The sequence below is a fragment of the Nipponia nippon genome, unplaced genomic scaffold (assembly GCF_047370975.1).
Source record: "Nipponia nippon isolate SJK-2023a ecotype South Korea unplaced genomic scaffold, ASM4737097v1 scaffold_10, whole genome shotgun sequence".
Lineage (NCBI taxonomy): Eukaryota > Metazoa > Chordata > Aves > Pelecaniformes > Threskiornithidae > Nipponia > Nipponia nippon.
Genome location: NW_028262291.1, coordinates 22,134,500 through 22,156,053, shown reverse-complemented (window position 1 = coordinate 22,156,053; position 21,554 = coordinate 22,134,500). Strand labels below are relative to the sequence as shown.

At 37.7% G+C, this 21,554-nt stretch overlaps 1 protein-coding gene across 11 annotated transcripts in view; it reads right to left on the bottom strand.

Annotated features, from left to right (window-relative positions):
- Nucleotides 1–841: 841 nt before the first annotated feature.
- CD44 (CD44 molecule (IN blood group)) overlaps nt 842–21,554 on the bottom strand; it is a 65,093-nt gene continuing 44,380 nt past the window's right edge. For 6 of the 11 annotated variants that reach the window (XM_087745942.1, XM_087745945.1, XM_087745944.1 and 3 more), the window contains exons 17-26: nt 20,447–20,572; nt 19,640–19,762; nt 18,082–18,186; nt 15,875–16,054; nt 13,896–14,057; nt 12,199–12,384; nt 11,118–11,303; nt 7,697–7,819; nt 6,177–6,255; nt 842–3,142 (exon numbers count right to left, since the gene is read on the bottom strand). In XM_087745942.1, the coding sequence (XP_087602068.1) occupies nt 2,926–3,142; nt 6,177–6,255; nt 7,697–7,819; nt 11,118–11,303; nt 12,199–12,384; nt 13,896–14,057; nt 15,875–16,054; nt 18,082–18,186; nt 19,640–19,762; nt 20,447–20,572 (1,487 nt within the window). In that variant the 3' untranslated portion in view covers nt 842–2,925. The remainder of the gene's footprint in view (nt 3,143–6,176; nt 6,256–7,696; nt 7,820–11,117; nt 11,304–12,198; nt 12,385–13,895; nt 14,058–15,874; nt 16,055–18,081; nt 18,187–19,639; nt 19,763–20,446; nt 20,573–21,554) is intronic. The other 5 variants (XM_087745950.1, XM_087745943.1, XM_087745952.1 and 2 more) reach the window with 5 other exon arrangements.

Sequence of the window (21,554 nt, the reverse complement as noted above, 5' to 3'; positions counted from 1 at the left end):
CCGGCTTCTAGCTGAGTTAATTGCTAACTCCCAGGGCATCTGGGGAGCCTATGGGAGGCTGGCAGAGCAGACAAGGTCACACAGCATTCAGCTGAGCCTGGCTTAGAGTTTGCAAGCAGAAAAAATGACCCCTGGCTCACCAGTACTAAACATGACTATCCTGCTGAATGCTTCTCTGACGCTAATAATGCTGATTTAACTTTTTATCCTCAATGTGGAATCAAGTTTATTTTTGGAAGCTTCTTTTACAGTTCAATGTGTTTTTAGCAATACTATTTCTAGTTACAATTTAGACATGAACTTTTCTTTCATTCTGATTAATCTGTTAAATAAATATGCAAATATCAAATGCTTTATATAAAAAAATACATACGCACAACAAACAATCCCTCAAATAATAAAACCAAGATTAATAAAAATATGTCCTATATTACACATATGAAATGGCCATCTAGTGAAACTTAATTACACAAGAATCACATGACATAATCTAAAAAGAATCAGCATATATAAAATAATGACATTGCCTCTGTAAAGAGAACTTGAGCATCTCCCTATTTAAAAATGTGAAAAGAAGCAAATGAGTGTTGTCTGTGGATTTATAGCTACTGAACATTAGATAAATTAGGAAGGAGTTTGTAGATTTCTCCATTAAACATGTGAATAGGGAGATTAATAACATGCTACAGCCTTTTTCTTTTTTTTTTTTAAAGAAAAATTTAGCCTTCAAGACAATGAAATATCTGCTTTTGATTGAGACCTATATTCAATTAGAATTTAAAGAGAGGAATAATTCTTACTCTGTATCTCCATACTTAAGGAAATGAGTACATAACACCAGTTTAAAGACAGCCTTCAACAGATCATTTTGATTTATAATGACAAATAGAAAAGCTTGCTTAAAAACACTACAGGAATTAAACAAAAATCAATGTGCAGAGTCAACAGACCTACCATTACACAGTTCAATATTAAAATATATTAAAGGACTGAGAAGTTTGACAGCGGACCACAAGTACTGATGCTGTAAATCACCATGATCCCATTAGCTTTAGCTTGTTTGAACATCTTTGGACCACGAGCTCTGTGAGTGTTCATAGGTGAAGCATGCTGCCCTACATAAAGTCAGAAGACACCCTATGTGTACTTTAAAATCACACCTCGTCTCGGGACCTTTTGCCCAGGTGTAAATTGCCCCTGAGGAGATCTGCCTGCAGATACCAAGGCACTGAGCAATTTGACGAAACACACGGGAAACTGCTGGAGGGCTGTGACTGAGAAACATAATCAACTTTATGTTCCAGTAAAGATCAGTGCTAGCTAATGTTAGTATTTAGCCAACTGAATACTCACCCTCCAAATTGCTTCAGATGGAGAACATAAAATAACATGCTTTAGCAGAACAGTTTCAAAGACAGGTGCTATGGTCAGTGAACAGGAACACTTGAATAACCCTGCTACAGGACATTCCCCATCCCACAACTGACACAGACCATTGGTTGCAATTACCTGAGATTATTTTTACTTGCATTTTTTTGAGGCAGGCCAATTAGAAGTTATGACTCTCCCTCCATTCCAGTACCCTTTCTTAAAAATGGCACAGACGACTGGTAGTAAATAATTTTCTTTCTGAAAATTCATATCAATATAATGCACAGCATCATAGCTTAATACAAGTACTTTACATAACAGACACATAAGAACAAAACAAAAGCATATAACAATGCAGCTGCAGCTATTTTACTATATTACATAGCTGGGAGAGTTTCCTTTAATTTTCTTTGATCTTTTCTGTAGAATTTGAACTTCTGGTACCAATAAGCAAGCAATGTTTCTTTTGATATTTTTAAAAAGCAGAAGAAAAATGGTGGATGAAATAGAATTCAGAGGAAGTGAGTGAGATCTAGAAAAATAACTTTTAAAATGTCTGCAAAGTGGTGTAACATAATAGCTATAGGGGAAACAAGTTTTGTGAGGCTCAGCATCTCCTAAGTAAAATGGAGCAGAAGAAGACAGAGACCTATTCTTCAGGAATAAAATACTGTCATCTTCCCTAATGATCTCCAATTGCTTGATTTGTGCATGTATGATAGAGCTGAGGTCATTCTGTTTTATTCATTTTCCTAACAGACTCATTAAAAACATTCACAGACTCTGACCAATGAAGGAGGGAGGGGGAAGAGCAACGAACGCCTCAGAAACTCAAGGATAACTGTACAGATTGTTAGGATAATAAAGTACAGAACTTTATTATGTGTCAGCTCATGTTTTCATCTGTTTATTCCCCCTTCCAAAAAGACTTGCTGTATGCCCATACATGTTTAAAAATAGAGAGAAATAAATTTTGTCCTGGGTTTCCCTCATTGCAGACCAAGCCATAGATCATTATAAAATGTCACTGTTTATACTGGCAGACTCTGAATGCACCTACCGCTCTTCCTTGACGGAAGGCATTTCTGGAGGATTCAGATATTTTAGACATTGTATAGGAGGCTTTTTTGGTTTAGACTTGATTTTTGCTCTTGACATTTGTTCCTCACTTACTCTTGTACCATGGCAAGTTTAGTACCTTAAATGCCTGTAAGACGGAGTGACTGGATACTTCTGTAGCTCTGCACAGTGAAGACCCTCCATCTAGGGAACAATGATGTAAACTTGTATCCCTCCTAACACCTAGGACACAGTGAATGTCCTCTGTGTAGGAAATGGGAACTGAAAACATTAAGCAACTCTTGGGGGCTTATTTCAGAAAGCAAATGTCAATTTCGTAACTCAGATATCATTTTAAAGTGATTAAAAATGAATAAATCTTATGTTTAATTATGTTCAAAAGACATCAGTAGCACAGTGCATCTGTAAATTCCTGTCCAGTTTCCACGTGATTTTGATTTCCCCAGCTCTGGTCTACTTGGCAACTCAGTACCATTACACTCCACTCTTCATGTCAAGTTCCTGATGATTTTGTGTTTCATTAACGGTCAGGAATTCGTCACATGCTCCTGTTTGGTCATTTGACTGTTCTTTATGAACCAAGTGCACCATTTCTTGTGATTTGCTGGCATCTCCATTTAATCCACTCGTCTTCCTGTCCTCCACTGCCCCTTTTCCATTGTTAATCACTAGCTTTTTCTTCTGCCCACATCTAGAAAGAAATAAAAAGAAAACAAGTACTATAAATGGAGACTAACAGAAATAAGAAAAAAATTGAAAGTCAATATTTAGGAAAAGGTGCTTGGAAATGAAACTTGTGTCTACCAGTGCATACTTATACAATGCAAAGTGTGAAGTTTCTCCATATTGCATATTTTATTTTTGAAAGCATCCACCATTATATGCATAAAATTCAGCAGGAGCTCACTAATTCGATTTGTATCTATCATTACTACAGATAGGAATAACATTCATTACTGAAAGCTAGAAAAGATTTTCTAAAATTTGTATATATCCACATTTATGAGCTTTGTATATATCACACTCTAAGGACAGTGAAGTTGTATTTTAAAGTACTTTCTTCTTAAATGAATCATATTTTGCCTGAATTACTAATTTGGCAGTTCAATTATACTATTATCCTTCTGAAATATTACTTTTTTCATGCTTACTGACTGATAGATGAGGGTTATTTTATCCAAAGTAGGTCAGTTCACTGTGCTAATGTTACACACACCCTTGGGAATGATTCCTGCTCTGCAGCCATGAAATGCTGAAAGAGGCCAGCGAGGAGCTGTGGAGCTCCTCAGCCTCTTGAAAGAGCAGCTCAGAGTGTCTTTCCTAACTTGATGGTCAGGCTGGGCAGCATCTTCTGTTGGACCCTGGAAGGTGATCCTAACACTTTTTACAACAGGCACCAGACAGAGGCAATCTTCTTTGCAACAGGAGGAATAACTAACTAACTAACTGGGACCACATAGAACCTTGACCATTTTGGTTTTTGGTTAAGATAACTTACACCAACACCAATTTAAAAAAAAAAAAAAAAAGAAAGAAAAAGAAAAAGCAAATTCTATAGCCAAGCAATTTGCTATTTACTGAGAAGGCCCAATTGCTCGTTTGAAATGCTTGAAATCTCTGCCATACTGACATCCTAACTAGAAAGGCTAAATCTATTGATTTCTGAATCAGGAAGTTAACTACCTTGAAACTAAGGCCTACACTTCATTAGGCTTTTTCAGACAACCTGAATGAGACTGAAACTGGACATGCTGCAGTTACCATTCATTTAAAAAATGGTTTAACTGACAGCATTACACAAATAAAAACACAGATCGTTCTCACTTTTTAAATAAATTAATGCTTGAAATATCAACTTACTGCTCAGCTAACACTGAAATGTTCAATACTCCTTCCTCAGCTATCCAGTTTTCTCATAGCACTGCTGCAGTGTTTTGGATTAGTTGGCATTCATGTTCAGTATGCTGACTGCATAGCAACTACCTCTCTATGAATTTTCAGCATATTAGCACTTAACAGAATAGATGAAGAAAGGATTCTTGACTTATTCATGTTATCATTTGGATCCTGCTAAAGTGAAAGAAAAAATTCCACTTGTTTCAAGCATATGAGAGTACGTCCCTGCTTCAAAAAGTTTCCGTCACAGTGATTAACACATTGACACACCCATTAACACAGGGTCTAATCCATGCATTAGTACACATACATGCACCCACATGCACTTTCTTTCTTTGTGACTCACTCCCAGTTGCATGGAAGCTCTAAGTAAAATGTATCATTTCCATTAACGGTATCTAGGGCATAATTTACAGCTCAGAGATTGTTTCATTTCTTGTCAGATGCAATCAACAATTAGCCATAGTGGCCCTGTTTGTCTGTTCCTATGGTGACTCTGGGTTAAGAGGGAGGAAACTGGCAGTCTCTACTTTTACAGGCATAACAGAGTAACATATAAATCAATAAGCCGTGCCGTTCAGGTTGTGTAACTCCAGAACCACTTCACAGAAAGAAAGTTGTAGAGTTTTCTGTCTCACCATATGCTTGATAGCTTTCTTATTTCAACAGGTCTCTAATAATACTGTCAGAGGAGCACTGATATTGTGGATACAGTCACAGGGCAAGCATACCAGGTGGCATCTTGCTACTGACTTCAGCAAAACTGTATCAGTTTACCCTGTCTGACAATTTGGCATTTAGCTTGCGCTGTTTTGTCTCATAGAAGCCTTCCACATTGTGGGCAGGGAGTGCCTGGGTTGCTCCCTCACCACGGTGGCAGTGCTTTATTCTAGCACCCATGCCATGCTTTGGAGGACCTTGACACTATTTCACAGAAGCATTAACATGTGCTTTCCTGCAAACAGTAGACTAGGAAAAAATTTGCTTACTGCTTCCTGAACAAAAATCTCCACATATTATATGGTTACTCTGATAAAAAAAATTCAAGTTCAACACTCAAGTGGAAAATAGTTACTCTGTTAAAGGGTTCAACTTTAATATTCAAGTAGCAAAAAGCTGTTTAAGACAACTGAGAAGTAACCTCAGAACAGCCCCCAGAGAATAGAAAGAGTTAAGAACATTATAGCCTATTCTTTAGGCTAGAGTTTTTTCAAATTTCCTGGCTAACTTTGCACAGATCACTGCAACTTTTTATTCCTCAGCTTTTTCCTCTGTAAAGTGGAGTAAATAAAGCTATTGAGTGCTCTGATAGCAATGTTAGAATATATCCCTGTGACTGCCAGCTGTGAGACAGCCTTTTGTTTGGAAGGAACAAATTAATCCTGTGGCAGCAATTGTCTAATACAGCCCTTCACAGACAACACTGTTAATGGTAGAGGATTATACTCAGCTCATCCTGTGGTTGCTACTGTTTATGTCCATCTTACATAGTTTTCACTCTCAGTGGACAAGATTTTCCTATTAATAAGTAAACAGATAAAGAATAATTAATTCTCTGTGATCTATATACAGTCAGTTTCCATCTACAAGTAAAGACCAAATGGTTTATACAGTTACTGACTTCTTGTGGTTCCACGTGAGTGAGAAGGCTGATGCGTGACCTGGGCAGGACATGGTGACCTGGGCCCTCACACCCCAAGTCACAGTAGCTTTGTAGAGGAAGCTCTTTTCTGTGTTATGCTACTGTGCTTCTTCATGAAACTTTGAAGCCTCTAGATGAAGAAAATAGCAAGGCAGTGTGTTTTGAAAAAGTAAAGGGGCTACCTTACCTTCTCCGACTGTTAACAGCAATGCACACTGCAAGAATCAACGCAAGTGCCACAAGAGCAGCAACTATGATCAGCCATTCTGCGGGGACAGTTGAGGGAAGGAGAGCGTGTTAACATATCTCATGTAGTTTTGCTGTTTCACAGAACTGCAAGAACACAAGCTCTTTTACATTCTTTAAACTATCAGACTTTTTTCCTAGCTTGCATGAATATTTGTTTTACAACATGCTTCTGTGCAAATCGAATACATATTGTCATCATTCAGCTATTCACAGACCAACTCAGATGAAATACCCCATCACTGTCAGCACTGTACTTTGGTGGGCGCAGGTGAAGAGGAGTTGTATCACTGATTTACTCCAAGAGCTAATGAAAAGACTTAGCAATGACACACCTGAAATCCCAGGCACAAAAGCAGGATGACTTTCAGGTAGAGTGAAATGTTTGTTTTTTCATTTAAAATCTTACTTTAATGGGCATTTTTGGGGCAAACTCAAAAAAAAAAAAAAAAAAAAAAAACCACCTACAAAACTGGAAGGGACCCTAAGAGGTCATATCAGCTACATTTCACTTCAGTGAAACAAGGTCAATAAGAAGATGGCTGAGGAATATTCCATTTGCTCTTAACATTTTTAGTAAAGGAGATTTCACAACCTTCCCAGTAGCATATTCTTTATGCTGTACTACTATTATAGACAGATATCCTCTCCTAAGAGCTAACTCCTTTATTTTGTTTGTTTGAAACAAGTCTCCTTTGTTTCACAAGTCTCCTATGTTTCATTTGATACAAGTTACTTCTTCTAACTAGTTAATTATTATTACTCCATGGTGAAAAACTGACAAGCATTTAATTTGGAGCATACTCTTCTCGTATCTCTCTTCAATTTTCTCTGAAAATGATGAATTCTTCAAAAGGTGCTTCAGAGGTTACCTTTCCAAATTATTTTTGTGCTCTTCTCTGTTTTTTCTTTTCCTATGTGATTAATGCAATGCCTTGAACTGAACGCAGAGCTTCAGCTCTGGACTTGCTAGACCTAAGTAGAGTGGGATAATTACTTCCTCTGTTTTAAAACTAACTTTACTGTTAATATGTCCCAGAATATATTTGCATTCTTTTGCAATTGTATCATGGTGTTGGCTTCTTTCTATTCTATTTTAATCTGCAAGCCCTATTCTGCAACACTTGTCTCAGCTATAATTTTCACTGAACATTCTCATGGATATGATACTTTGCATATACCTTTACTGAATTTTGCCTGATTTCATATCAATTTATAAAGGTTATTTGGATCTTAATCCTGTTCTCCAAATGCGTGATTTCTCTCATCTTGATATTGCAGGAAATGTATATGAGTTACAATATGCTCCATTTTTCAGACTACTAGTGAAAATGCTGAGTATTATCTGATTCAGAACAAAGCCTGAACAACTGTACTTGACCTACATTTTTATCTCTTTCTTCAGTTCATATTAATACAATTCTGTGCTCAAATTTCTAAAACATGACTTCAAAAACCTACCTGGTACCTGGGCCGACCTTTGTTGTGAAACTATTTTTGTGGTTGTTGTTTCTCCAGGGAAAGTAGTGGATTCATAATGTCCCTTGTGTGGTCCTTGATTACCATATATACTGGAGGTAGATCCTAAAGAACAAAACTATCCGTTAGGCCAAATATGCTTAGTGAACAATGAGGTACAAAGACTATGACTTTCACAATTAAAAAAACATATTCTAGAAAGTAAGTTCATGCTGAGGGCATTAAAAAGTATTTATACTGAAAACTATTACATAGACTATAATCATCATACTCATCTGAATTATGGCTAGTTTTAGTATTTTGAATAACAAAACTCATGGGTTTCCCCTCTTGTCTCTCATATATTTAAGTTTTGATTATTTTATACTTTCTTGAACCAAAATGCAATTATAATTGCCAAGAAATTTTCTGGAGAACAATATCTTGTCTGTTCCATGGGGAAAAGAGAATGAGAAAAGAAGAGACAGAGAGAGAGAGAAAGAACTTTACTTTTTAATTTAAACCTAAAATGACCAGTATGGAGAAATTTTGAAACTTTGAAACTTCTGAATTTTGAAATTTTGAAACTTTTAATTTTATTCCTACATAGGATAAAACTGAATTTCTAAAATTCTAATGCTTTCATAAAATAGAAGGATAGTTCTCTGAATGGTTTTAAATTTGGTAGCTATGTATAGAGTGGGAATTTAAAAATTAAAAATATTTTTCCTAATATAAAAAAATGCTCTCTGTAAACTTAGAGGTGGAACTCCTTGTCCTTTTTAATAAGTTGTGTAATTTGGTTCTAAGATGATATTAGATCTTAAATCAAAATGCATACTTCCAGTCTCAAGTATTTGCTATGCTGGCCATACCGCTTGAACTTTTATGCAATTACATTTATGGCCCACACTGTTGCCGTATGGGTATCCCAAGTCTAAAGTTATCAGCAGACTATAGATATAGTGATTTCATTTGGGACTACTACATTATCACTACAAAAAAGATATTACAGATTTCCACCTCTCTGAATTCTTCCAGACTCTAACAGAGCAAATTAAGCACTTACTCTAATCAGCTGTACAGTTCTTTTTCTTTAACACACATTTCAACTCATTTCTAGCCAGCCTTTCTGATCTCATTTCCTAATAGCAGCTGCCAAATACAAAATTGAGAAGCATGTTTTTTCCCTCTGTTAAACTTAGCCAGCAAGTAGCTCATGAATCTTCCAGATGTTTTCATTATTTTTATTGACAAGAAACTTATTGACTGATGAGTTGTTTTGTGCTATCTCACCACAAAGGACACAGCACTAATTCAGCAACTAAAGGTCCTGATCTAGCCTTCAAGAAAGCTGACCAAGAGGAACATTCTCATCTACCCCACAGCTCAGCAGATTTTTTTTAAGGTGCTTTATTTCATCCTTGAGAAATGCCAGAGCTTTTCCACCACAAAGCCCCTTAGAAAGGCATGCAGACATTTATGAAAATTTGTGCGCTTAGAGAACTGATACATTCGCCCTTCCCCTCCCCTGAGCACTGAGAATAAGAAGCAGGACTCAGTCATGTCCCCTGCTGTGCTGGCTCTGGGGAGGTGCTTGCAAGTGGCAGTGAGGCATCCTCAAAAGCTCTCTACATTTCATTTTGATGACATACTAGATTTTTTTTTGGACAGTTATATTTTGGATTCCTTCAGTGGACTGATTTGTTATTCCATGGACACTTGAATGACAGATCAGTCATTAGTGTGATGTCAGACCACAACTTAAACATTGCTGTGGAGAAAAAGCAAGTGAAAGGAAGTAGTACATCAAGTACATCAAAACATTCATTTGTTCAGAGAAAGCCCTTAACAATAGTCTGCCAATACATTCATGAATCTTTTCCATTCCATTCCAACTATATGGGGCAATGTTACAAATTAATGAACCCTTCAATAAACAAACTTTTTTATGATGATGGTAGTGTCCTAGTAATTCCATTGTACTGTGTTTTTAAAAAGCAGCAAGAGAAGATAAATGAAAAAAAGGAAGAGTTTGGGGAATATGGCCTTATGAGCCTTTGCCAGGGCACTGACAATGCAAAGATCTGACACAGACATTCACCTTGAAAATGATCTTCAAACCAGTTCTTACAGGTTTTATGTGCTCAAAACAGAAAGGTAGCAAACATTTTTTCATAGTGTGTCATGTCTGCACATAAAATTAAGGAGGCAAGTTGGATTAATTAAATGAATAGGGCAGCAAAAGTCAAGAAATGAGTTTGTTGTAGTAGGAAACCATTATTAAAAACAATTTATTTTTCCAATAGAATTCTATTAAATACACATATTACATTTATATTGCTATGTCTATGTCAAAATACTATAATGCAGGCAATTTTGATAGGGTTGATTTTACTGGCTTTATATAAAAATTATAAAAAAAAAAATAGTCCAAATTCTACCTGACAATGTATGAATTAACATTAATTAATTAATTAATAACAGAATTCTTTTTAAAGTGTTTGCTGTATAATGCTATAAAAATATAGGTACATAATCTTGCTTATGTGCAAAGAATGTCCACAGAGCATTAGCCAAAATCTACCCTGGGATGGTTCCACTAACTTCCAAGAAAGTGCATGAAAATAGTATTTGGATTAGTGTGTGTCAGAAGTAGCATTTGGAAAAAACTTACTGTTGGGATGATTATTGGTATGGAAACTACATTTGGGAATAAGGAAAAGTCCCTTCATTTCCTGTACTATTAGCATGTGACCACACACACAAGAAAAGAAAGGCTACATGTAGTGTAATAAGTAAACACTGTTACTGTTAACTGCACTGTATCTATCAGAAGAATAACCCTTTAAAAAAAAAGTTTTTCACAAGTGAAATGTCAGTTACAGCCCAGTAACATAGCTATAATTAATCACTGGCAAGATACCAACAGTAAATACACCTAGAAAAAAAGGTTTCACAGAGAATGACCTTTGTTTTGATACATGTTCAACTAATGTAGAGGGAATACGGATGGGAGAAAAAGTGACAGACAGTTAAAAGTGTTACATAGCTATCATTTGTGCCCAGCAAAAAAAGACAGACAAAATGCTGTCACGTATCTATGGGCATGAGGAGAAAGTTTACACTTGTTCACTTTAATAGTTGTGTTGCCACATACAGATAAGAGAATATAAGAAAAGGTTATTTGCAAAACACTATTTTCAGGCTTTTAGCAAATGTCCTCTGCTTTGCACAGGAAGAGGTTCCCTTTAATGATATCTTATAAGCAGGTTATAAACAATAATAAAAATGAAAAAGGAAATCATAACATGACAATAATTTACAATTATGGTTAGTACACATGTTTTTGGATGATTGCCGTTCTCCAAAATAATAACTGACTGAGGGATAAATGAAAATGCTCGTAATTTGTAGTCCTTACTGGTAGGAAGAGGGGTCTGCAGTTGGTTAAGATGATCTTCAGTATCTGGAAATACTCCAGGTATCCAATTGACATGGGAACCATCTGTGGTGTTTGCTTGTTCACTTTCACTTCCAGGCGGAGTGCCAGGTGCCAGTGGCTCCTTGGTTGCTTTCTCTCGGTTAACATCATCCACAGACTCTGTGACTGCCATGACGACGGCATGATCAGCTTTAAAAGTGAGTGCTCACAAAACCACCACCCACATTATTTCCCTCTTTCCTGTACCACAGCAAGCCAGAAAGCACATCCATCTTCCTTATTCAAAGCACGGAAGGAGAGAAGACATGCAGGCCTCCCCTTCTTCTTCCACACTGTCACTGGCTTCTGAGAGACCCTTAAGCACCACATATATGCACACCATTTTGGAGGGTGACATTGGCTAAATATACAGATCCCAGTGACAGATGGAGAGGGAAGACCTTCAGAAGAAGAGACCACAGCAGCAACAACCTGACCCTGTAACTCAGGAGTGAGCGGCCGTACTGCAGCCAGATCTGTGGTGGTCTTGCCTGGCAATCCACCGGTGAGGAGGAGTAAGGAATTGAAGGCAGAATTTATGGGACATAACCCTTCTATGATTGCCCTGCCCACACCACCGGGACAGCACTACCTGGTGATGGTGCTGCTGCTGAGTCACAGGAGCCAGCCATCTGATTAACCCACCAGAGCACCTCCACCACATCAATCATGGTGCCAAAGCATATCAAGCCTGATCTCACTGATGCACAAGAAAGCAAGATGGGGCTGGGGATTCAGAATCACCACAGTGCATGTCTTGCAGAACAGTCAGGAGGCAACCCAGAAACATGCTTCAGCAAAGGACAAACCACCAAGCATACCAGCAAGGAGTCCCTTATGCCTTGTCCAGAAGGTAATTCTGTCAACAGCACAGGTCCCACAATGGATTTTTGCGCTGCAAGTCCACACCGAGAATGTAGACCCCCACGATGAGAAAGATAGGGAAAGGAGTGAATTTCAGAAGAAATAATGTCTCATTTCGCACCAAGCATGAGAAATGAGTATGATCCATTATTCTTACTGGTACCCGTCAGAGGAGAGTCATCACCAGCTTTGTTCATACTAGTTGTGGTCCTGTGCAGGACCTCATCCCCAGGGCCGTCTGTGGGATGTGTGATGCCTTCAGTGCCCTGTCCTGGTTCACTATCTGAAGGCAGAGGTGGCTGAGTTGGGTCTTCATGGTGGGCACCGTCAAGAGAGGCATCAGCTGTTACCATGATGATTTAATCAGCTGTGAATTCCATGTCTCTGCTGCCATGCCCCTCCCATTCCCACCATGTTCAAGTCTCCTGTTCACTTTAAACTACTCTTTTCTCACCACAAAAGAAGAAGAGAAGCGAGACCTTCTGTCCTCCCATACATCATCACTGCTCTCTCAATGTATTGATCAGACATTTTCATTTGCTATTCTCATCCACTTTTGTACTTAATCCAAAAGATTCCCAAGGACAGTGGACACAGGGAAAGGACACAGCGACAGCAGTCAGGAGAATTCCCTGACCTGCATCTCAGGCTGACCGCAGGTTCTCAGCTTAAGGGACACTGTCAAGGTGCTGCTACGGTGTGTTTATGTTACAGATAACAGTACTGACAGTAAAGAACCCTTTCTACAGTCATTGATTCTCTGTTGTTGCTCCAGGCTCTCTGAGTGGTAACAAGTTAGAGAAAATGGTTATAATTTGTTGTTCTATTCATGGTAGTCATAAGACTAGGTTTCCTCTCAGAATCAGCTTCAAATTTTGGCATTACTGAAGGATTTTACCTATTAGAATTACCCTGTGGTGTGGTATTTACTGAACCCACCACCCACACTGATCTTCTCTTCCTTACATGCAGAGTAGGCTTTATGGTTTTTATTCTAACTGGATCATAAAGAAGAAAAGGAAACAAGTTTTTCTATTTATTTTCATTGTCATCAGCTTTCCAACTTTGCAACCTAAGCTGTCCTGCTTTTTCAGAATAGATGGCTAATGCTGTATAATGCAGGAGCAATGTGATGGAAGAGATACCATCAGAGGAACACAGTAACTATAAAAGAAATTTAACTAGCTGTCACAAAATCAAAAATAAGTTCTGAGCATTGTCTGTTTATGAAAGGATTAAAATTAGCTTTCCTCTTATTTTAGGAATAAGTCATGTGTTTCTCATATCATGTTTTTAGAACATTATTTTGATGGTATAAATGGTATGTGTTATATGAGACTGCATCATGGTGTTGTGTCATGCCAGTTTTGTAAATTCCTTTCTCTAATCATTCTATGAACCAGAAGGACAAATGTTTTGATAAAATCTATGAAAAGAACACTCTTTCCCCAGGTGAATATACACAAATTAAAAGCATTAACCTGTTGATGTACAAATATACAAAAGTATGAATTCAACTTTATGGTAAAGACAGTTTGGCAACACCAAATCATATAGCATGTAATGAGCCAGATGCAATTCCACATTCATGCTTCACTAAGGAACAGAAAGCACTAAAAGTGGTGTTGGTAAGTAAAAGAATAGATGTTTTATACAGAGCTAAAATTGAAAACTTCTATCTCACCACCATCGAGGCAGAGCACAGAGGAAATTAGTCACTCTATAGTTTATATAATTGTCTTAAAGAGATCAGTAGGTTACTCCTCCCTACAAGTTCATGCAATATCTTTCCAAGACAGGCCATCTGAGAGACAGAAGTGATGAAATATACGTAATTGACATTATTACTAGTACCTGTAGTAGAAGACTGTTTTTCATGAGTATTCTCACTGGAAGGAATAATTCTATCCATTATAGCAGGTTGTGTGGCATAATTCTCTCCCTTGTCCCAACCTGGATACATCAATGGGTCTTGTGCTGAGTCATTCTGTTTGGCCCCATGGTTGGAGGCCATAGCTGTTATGATGATGGTGAAGCAATTATGAACTCAGTATATAAAGATCCATTTCTCATATTATTCTCCTCTTCGGTTCTTGTCTCTATGACAGGCCTTGCTCACATGTCTACTACATTTAATGGCAAAGAGAAGTAAAGCAGATTTGCTTCTCATTCTGGTTTATGTTTAGAAAAGCTGCCTACTGTCACCAATAGGACTGACTCCTTCCTCAAACTGAGCATATGCTTTTCAGAATCAAGATATCTCATTGTTTTTCAAAAGTATTTCCCCAAAACATGCTGTTGACATTGTATTGGTTGAATATCAAACCAATATCCACTGATACAGAATTAAGAATAGCAAAGGCAGAAATAACTGCAAGAATATGACCCATCAGTAAGATTTTAATCACAGAATTTGTGTGTATTGACTATATCCAATTTTTTTTCCCCTCAGATTTTCACTGTTGTATTAGTTGCAGCATCTCCAGGAAAACAGACAAGGAACTCTAACAGAGGGCAAGGCTAATACATGCTGCAGATTCGTGAATGGTGCACACAATAAATAAGACAGCATTCAATTGGAGAATATTTGATATTGCAGTTATTTAGAAAAATATTATATTGTCCATATCAACCAATCTGTAGCTTTTATTAGACAGTCGCAGCAAAAGAGTACCCAAATTTTATAAATAGCATAACTCTCCTTAACCTCCCCCAACCCAATCAAAAAAAACCCAAGAAAATTGCCACAGCATGTTAAAATTTTAATTGCAACTAGGCCAAATTATATTGCTATAGTGGTATAGTATAGTATAGTATAGTATAGTATAGTATAGTATAGTATAGTATTTATATGTATCAGTAATACGTTGTACTGCATCACCAGATTTTTAAAGGATGTTGATGAAACACCTGGGGTTGATATCTTAGAGGAATGTGGGCTTAGGGACTGCCAAAGCAGTGAGCTACACAAAACTTTTGCTAATAAGATTACATTTAGTTGAAGGAATAGATCCACATTATACAGCCTCTCAAATAATATTCGTGATATGCTTGTCCTCAGTGGCCTGTATTTGATAATTAGCAAGAGTAGATGATGACTGTGTTAAATTCACTGTTGGCAGTGCTTAGTACAGCAAATCAGTCATTAACTAGCAAACTTACTATACTCACAGGAACAGAAACTAATATACGTCAGTTTCCAGTTACTAGCTTTATAGTGTAATTTGATCTTTTATGTTTTAATTGCTTTGACCGATGGAAGAGAGAAGCCTCTCTTTTATTCTACACTATGCTTTGTATTCTTCCCTTCATCACCAGTATCATCTTGTCATAGTTCAAAAGTGGGGTGAGTAGATACGTTAGATAAAAATTTTTAGATATAATTGCCATATTAACAAAAATTTAAAAAAAACCAAACAGGTCCAATAATGTCTTGCAACAGGGGAGTGAACACAACTCCCAAATATGTGAAAAATACAACAGACATTATTATTTTTCCATTTGAACATTCAGTGTTTCCTACAGATATAACCCTGGTAGGTAGCCTGTTAAAACCTTGTGACTGTGTGACACAGAACACAAAACGTAGGAGACAGTTATGGAGTTAATCTACTATAGGTCTTGATACACAATCCAAATAGGAGAGAAAACAAACCTCCAGGAACAGGTCTGAAGAACAGAATAATTTAAAAAAATATGGCATCAGAATTGCTCAGGTTTATTCACAGAACCTCTGTTATGGCCTCAGAATGCAAAATAGTTAGTAAAAAAATCCTAAAATTAAACCTTTAGTAAACCCTGATAATTTTCTAAAGTGTGACCTGTAATATTACCTGTATGAGAAGATTCCTTTTCAATATCATTTTCACCTGCAACAGTAAATTCATGTTGTTCAATACTCCCAGTAGTATTTGCAGGATTTTGTTCTTGTCTGATCCATCCAGAATGAACACTGTGTAATAGTGGATTTTGGGTTGGTCCTTGACGTTTTTCATTTTCACTTGTAACTGGTGCTGATAAGATGATGATTGAATCAATAATGATGAAAATACCCAACACCAGTTATATTATTCTCATCTTCATGGCTTACACAACAAGGGTGCTTGGCTTTTGTGTTTTGGCTTTTTCTTTTCATTGTTGCATTTCATGTGAAATGAAAGATGAAAGAAAACAAAAGTCCTTTGGAAACCCTATCACACAAAAGCATCACCAGGATCTGAAGATTTGCGTGTGCTAGAAAGTATCCCAATGACCAGTGGCAGAGAAAAGCTATAGGAGAAGCAGTGGAAGAACATATAGAAACAACAGCTTGCATCTCTAGTTCATATTTATTAATACTAACTTAACTGTGAGTCTGTGTATTCTGGGTTTTTAAAAGTGAAAAAGATGATGAACTTTCTGTTTTGAGTTAATATCTTGATTACACAATTATAAGGCTGGCTCCAGGGAAATTGTCCTTTCTTCTGGGACTGGATAAATGAAGTAAGTAGGTTAATATATTTGAAGTTGAAAAGCATACTTGTTTTGAACTCAGTAATAATTAAAGCTCTTACTGATAAAATAAATTCATTGCTCACTCTTTAATTTGCTGTTGTTTCCATAGCAGAAGATCCAGTCAGAAATCACCTGAAGTACCACAACCATAAGAGTTTTTCTAATGAACACTAAAAGGCTTAGAAAAGATACACCAGAAAAAAAAAAAAAGAATACCTATAACACTAAGATGAACATTAGAACTCAGTTTGAAATGTGTTTGTGTTAGGTATCAAACATTTCCATGAGTGATATATTAAAGGTAAAGCAAATGTCCTTAATCAGAGCATGCAAAGAATGAGCTGGACCTGTTACATATGCCATAAGTCACCAGCTAGAGAAACCTACGCTATTTCCCAAAAAGAGCAAAACTACAGGAATATTTATCTTCACATTCAGGCAATGAACTGTTCATAAAGAGGGCACTCATGCAAGTGTAATTAATTATTTCTGTAATTAAACCCATTACATATAGATTATCTTGTAAAAAAAAGTTAAAATTAACTAATGTATGAATACAACTGATCTAACAATACTTCAGAACTAAAAGAAAGTTATCACAAAAATTATTTCTGGGTGATTACAGCACCTATTCTGAGGCCAACTGTATAAACTTTCATTGTTCAAAACAATCTCAGAACCAGAAAGACAGGAGGCAGATCATATAAATCCAAAGAACTACCACAGGATGTAGAAAATACTTGTTGTTACATAGGGATAATAAGTCTTTCCACAAGTCCCAGTGAAATGTATTTCTTTTCAGTACAATCTAATTTCATTGAATTATCAGGCTGGCCCCCAATCCAACTGTATATAGCTGTGCCTCCAGCTATTCAGTTTTGCACCTCTCCTTATCAGGGTAAAGCTGTGCATTACAGCCAAAACATCCTAAAAACGAAGCTCATATCCAGCTATGATTTAAAAAAAAAAAAATTAACTGGAAACTATTTAGGTACACAGCAAAAATAGCTGGAGACTGCACTCTGAAGAATGCACTTTGTGTACAGAGGTTTTTAGGGTTGAAGAACATGACACTGGCACTAACACTGGTAGCAAAATGTTCACATTCATCTGGAGGTAGTATATTATCCTTTGTAGCACAGTTTCATGTATTTGAATCACTAGCTCCCTTTTTTGTCTTTTGTCTTCAGATTTTAGAATGGAAATTTTGAAGTGGAAAAAAGAGAATTTTTTTCCCACCAAGGTGGGTCACCAAATGTTGCAATCTGCTCAATTTTATTACACTACTGGCAGTGCAAGTTTAAAAATCCCAGAGATGTGAGGAAAAGTGGCAAGTAATGAAGATTAGATGCAAATATAGGCTTGGAATGACAGATTAATGTTATAGATGCCACCTCTGAGGGCCCTAGTACAAATAATATAAAGGTTTTATACTGAACTGAGGCTAATGGTATGGGAATTACAATCAGCTGCACCATAACAGTGTTATAATTCACTAAATTATGTCACATATCTGAATATTATCTAAAATGCTTAATTGCTTTACCCCTCCCAGCAGAGCTAGGATACTGCTCCTCTTCATCTGTATAGGCAAGGTTCCAATGATCTTGTGTGGAGATTTCCAGAAGTGTTTCATGTTGGGAGTCCAGAGCTGTTAGGACAACGGAGGATTCCATGCTGACCGTGCTCTACTTCTACCATTATTACTCTACTGTTAGTGTGTGCCGTAAAGGTGGTGGAAAATGGAAATTCATGCATAGCTTAACTGTAGTCTCTCTTCTCTTCTTATCCAATCCCTTTACATCAAACCAGTCACTCTTTTCTTTGCATTGGACAGATGCAAAGTTTCCCAGGAAGAATGGGGGAAACAAGCAATAGAAGAATAATATATAGCAGAAGTAGTGGAAAACCATTACAGCAGTTATAGACATTTAAACTCAAGTTTAAAGAATAATGCTGGACCTGAAGAACAAGGTAGATATCTGAATACATGTAAAACATGCTTGCTAAGTACTCAAGACATACTCAGATTCATGTTAGAATATCCACCACTGAGCTCAAAAGCTATGGTCAGCAAAAAAACGGAAGCACCTTGACAGCGACCAGGAAGCCAATATTAGTCAATAAAGTTATAATACAATTGAACAGATGATAAAATAAAGCTTCCACAAGAGTCTATGATCAGAGACTGTACATGTTTTAACCCATGGAGCATGCAAACACCCCTAGGCCACAGAAGATAGTTGAAATGCAATACGCCATGTGGAATAAATCACCAATGCAGTCTGGAAGATAAATAAACACCAGGAATACCCAAAACTTAGGCAAAAGAATAAAAATCCCAAAGCAAGATGACTTGCTAATTTTGTATTTTCCTCTAAAAATGAAGACCACTGCTGAAAAAACACAAATACTCCACTATCATCAGAAAAAAAAATAAAAAGCTTATAAACAGTGATTTATAAACACTTGCTGAGAAAATAAGTTCACAGACAAAAGACACATTAAGATGTGCTTAAATTAAATTAAATTAAATTACAAAAAAAAGAACAGATTATTATCTTTGTACAAATAAGAGCATTACAGTATAGTCATTAATTGCAATATCTATACTGAAAAAACCCCACGGCTGGGGGCATTCCCTGGACATAAGGCCAAGTAGCATACTGTGTGCTTCAGTGACACACAGCATTTGGCTTTGATCCTCATATGAAGTGGTTTTTTGGTTTAGAGAAAGAATTATTTTAGGTATGAATGGCTTTTTTAGATAAAAAATAGCTATCAGATGATCACTGTGGGTCCATTCATATCAGGAAAATAAGACTATGTATTAAAATATCTGAGTTGTGGTGTTGGATCATGCCTAAACATCTGAGGTCACAAAACAAATGACATAATGGTAAAAGAGTGCATGAGAAGAGACAACCATTCCATCGATATGGACCTCATATGATTTTTCCAATCACAAGAGACATTTCTGAAACAAGAGCTGATCAGGAGAGCATCCAATTTCACACAGCATATGTGTGGCAAAGGAGGAGGAACATCAGGTAGGGCAGGAAAAAGAAGAAAGAAACCATCCAAAGAGAAAGGAAGTTCCTTACTAGTACTTGGAGCATACTCGTCCGTGGCCACACTCCTGTCCCAGCCTGGAAATACTGTTGGGTAAATCGTCTCCTCTGAAGAATCTTCGTCATCTGAACCATTGCCACTTGAGGTCACATCTGCTGTGATGATGTTAAATCTGCCATGAAGCGCTAACCCACAAGGTCTTCTGCTGACAGCAGTTATGCTTTCCTGCCTCCCTTACATGCAGCCTTACAATCACAGAGGAGAGTGTACAGCCCTGTGCTTCCCATGGTCCATATCTCCTCCTGGTTCTTCCACCCACAAGGGATTCATCACTCTGCCGTGGCCCTGCTGAAGCTGCCTCAACGTGGCGGCTCTTTTAGCTACATTTCAGTGCCCTGTGCATGCTCGCAGCACTAACCATACTCTGTCCTCTTCCAGCAGAGTGAGCATAGTGTACTGGCTTGAAAACATTTTCTTCCTTTCTCCCACAAGTCCTTCTCATTGGAATAGTCTACTTCTAAGTTGCCTCCAAACAGGAAAAAAGAAAAACCCATGTACATCCTTTATAAAATGACGCATATACTCATCCCTTTCAGACACGCAGCATACCTCTGCAGTACATGAACAATGTGGACAGCTGCTCTGTCACTACCAAATGTACAGTCAGTGAGGCATAGCCCGGTACTTTGCTTTTCCCACTTCAAACACAAGGTAACAAAAAGCAGTGACATATACCACACATTCAACCCCCTCCACTTAATGCTTCTGAAGCTTGCTGCCCTGGTGCTCTTGTTGTTCAGCCCCTAATCAAAGCCCCCTCTTAGCATGACGTTCTTTACCCTTGGTTGCTTGTGTGGTTTCTTGCATCTTCCCTCCAGGATTTGACCACCACCAGGGGTTTGAGAATGCATTCCACCAGGCTTGGGTGGTGGCTTTCTCCAGCTTGTCACGATGAGGCCCTGGAGCTGTTAGGACATGGTTCATTCAACCAAGATCTTGTTATTATTTCTTGAGAAGCACTTTTCCTCCAGCAAAGTCAAGTCCACCAGCACCAGCACCCTGAGCATGCTCTTGCCACTGAGACAAATGTGAGTGCAAGGCGAATGTATGAACCCATGGTATCATTACATTCCTCAAACACTTAGCCAGATGCAAGCACTAGTGGCAGTCCCAAGTAAGAACATGGTCCCTTGAGAGGAGTTGTCAAAAAGCCCTGTGGGTCTTTGCTAGCCCTTCACATTCAATAAGGTTAATGAGCTCCTCACAGGCTTTGCCAGCATGAGAGAGCAGATAGCCTTAGATAGACTCCAGAATGAGGAACATCCACCAAGACAATATAAAATCACGTACAAAATGTGAAAGAAGTATCCATGACAAGGAAAAAGGACACCCAGAGATAAGCACACCCATTAGTTTAGCCTTCTCTTCTACTGACAACCCTGTGGAGCCAATGCTGTCAAGGGCCTGGGCTCAGAACTATGGCCATTCCAGTCAAAAGGCACACGCACTCCCCTTGGCCTGCTGCTGTCAGGAAAATCCACACAAGAAACACTTTCCAGTTAGGCGTCAACATAGCATGGAGAGAAAGATGCAGCTTTACTCCTATTACATTACCAATGCACAATATTTTTGCAGAACATAGCATTTCAAAGAGTAATGTTCCATAGGTTTGTAACAGGCATTTAAGGATGGAAAGAGATTGTTGTTTAGAAAAATTACAGGAATCTAGATTCTTTTGATCCACTGTGTTAGGCAAGCCAAATAGGTATTGGCATCCAAACAGAAATTATTGTGCCACTTGTATAGAGGCTGGAAACTCCCTCCAAAGAGGAATTATTCCTTGAGACACAACATGCCACAAGGGAAGCCCACAAATCAGATGTGAATGGAGACAACACATCTATTCTAGAAGCAATGGAAGATGGTGCTTCTAAGGATATGGACATC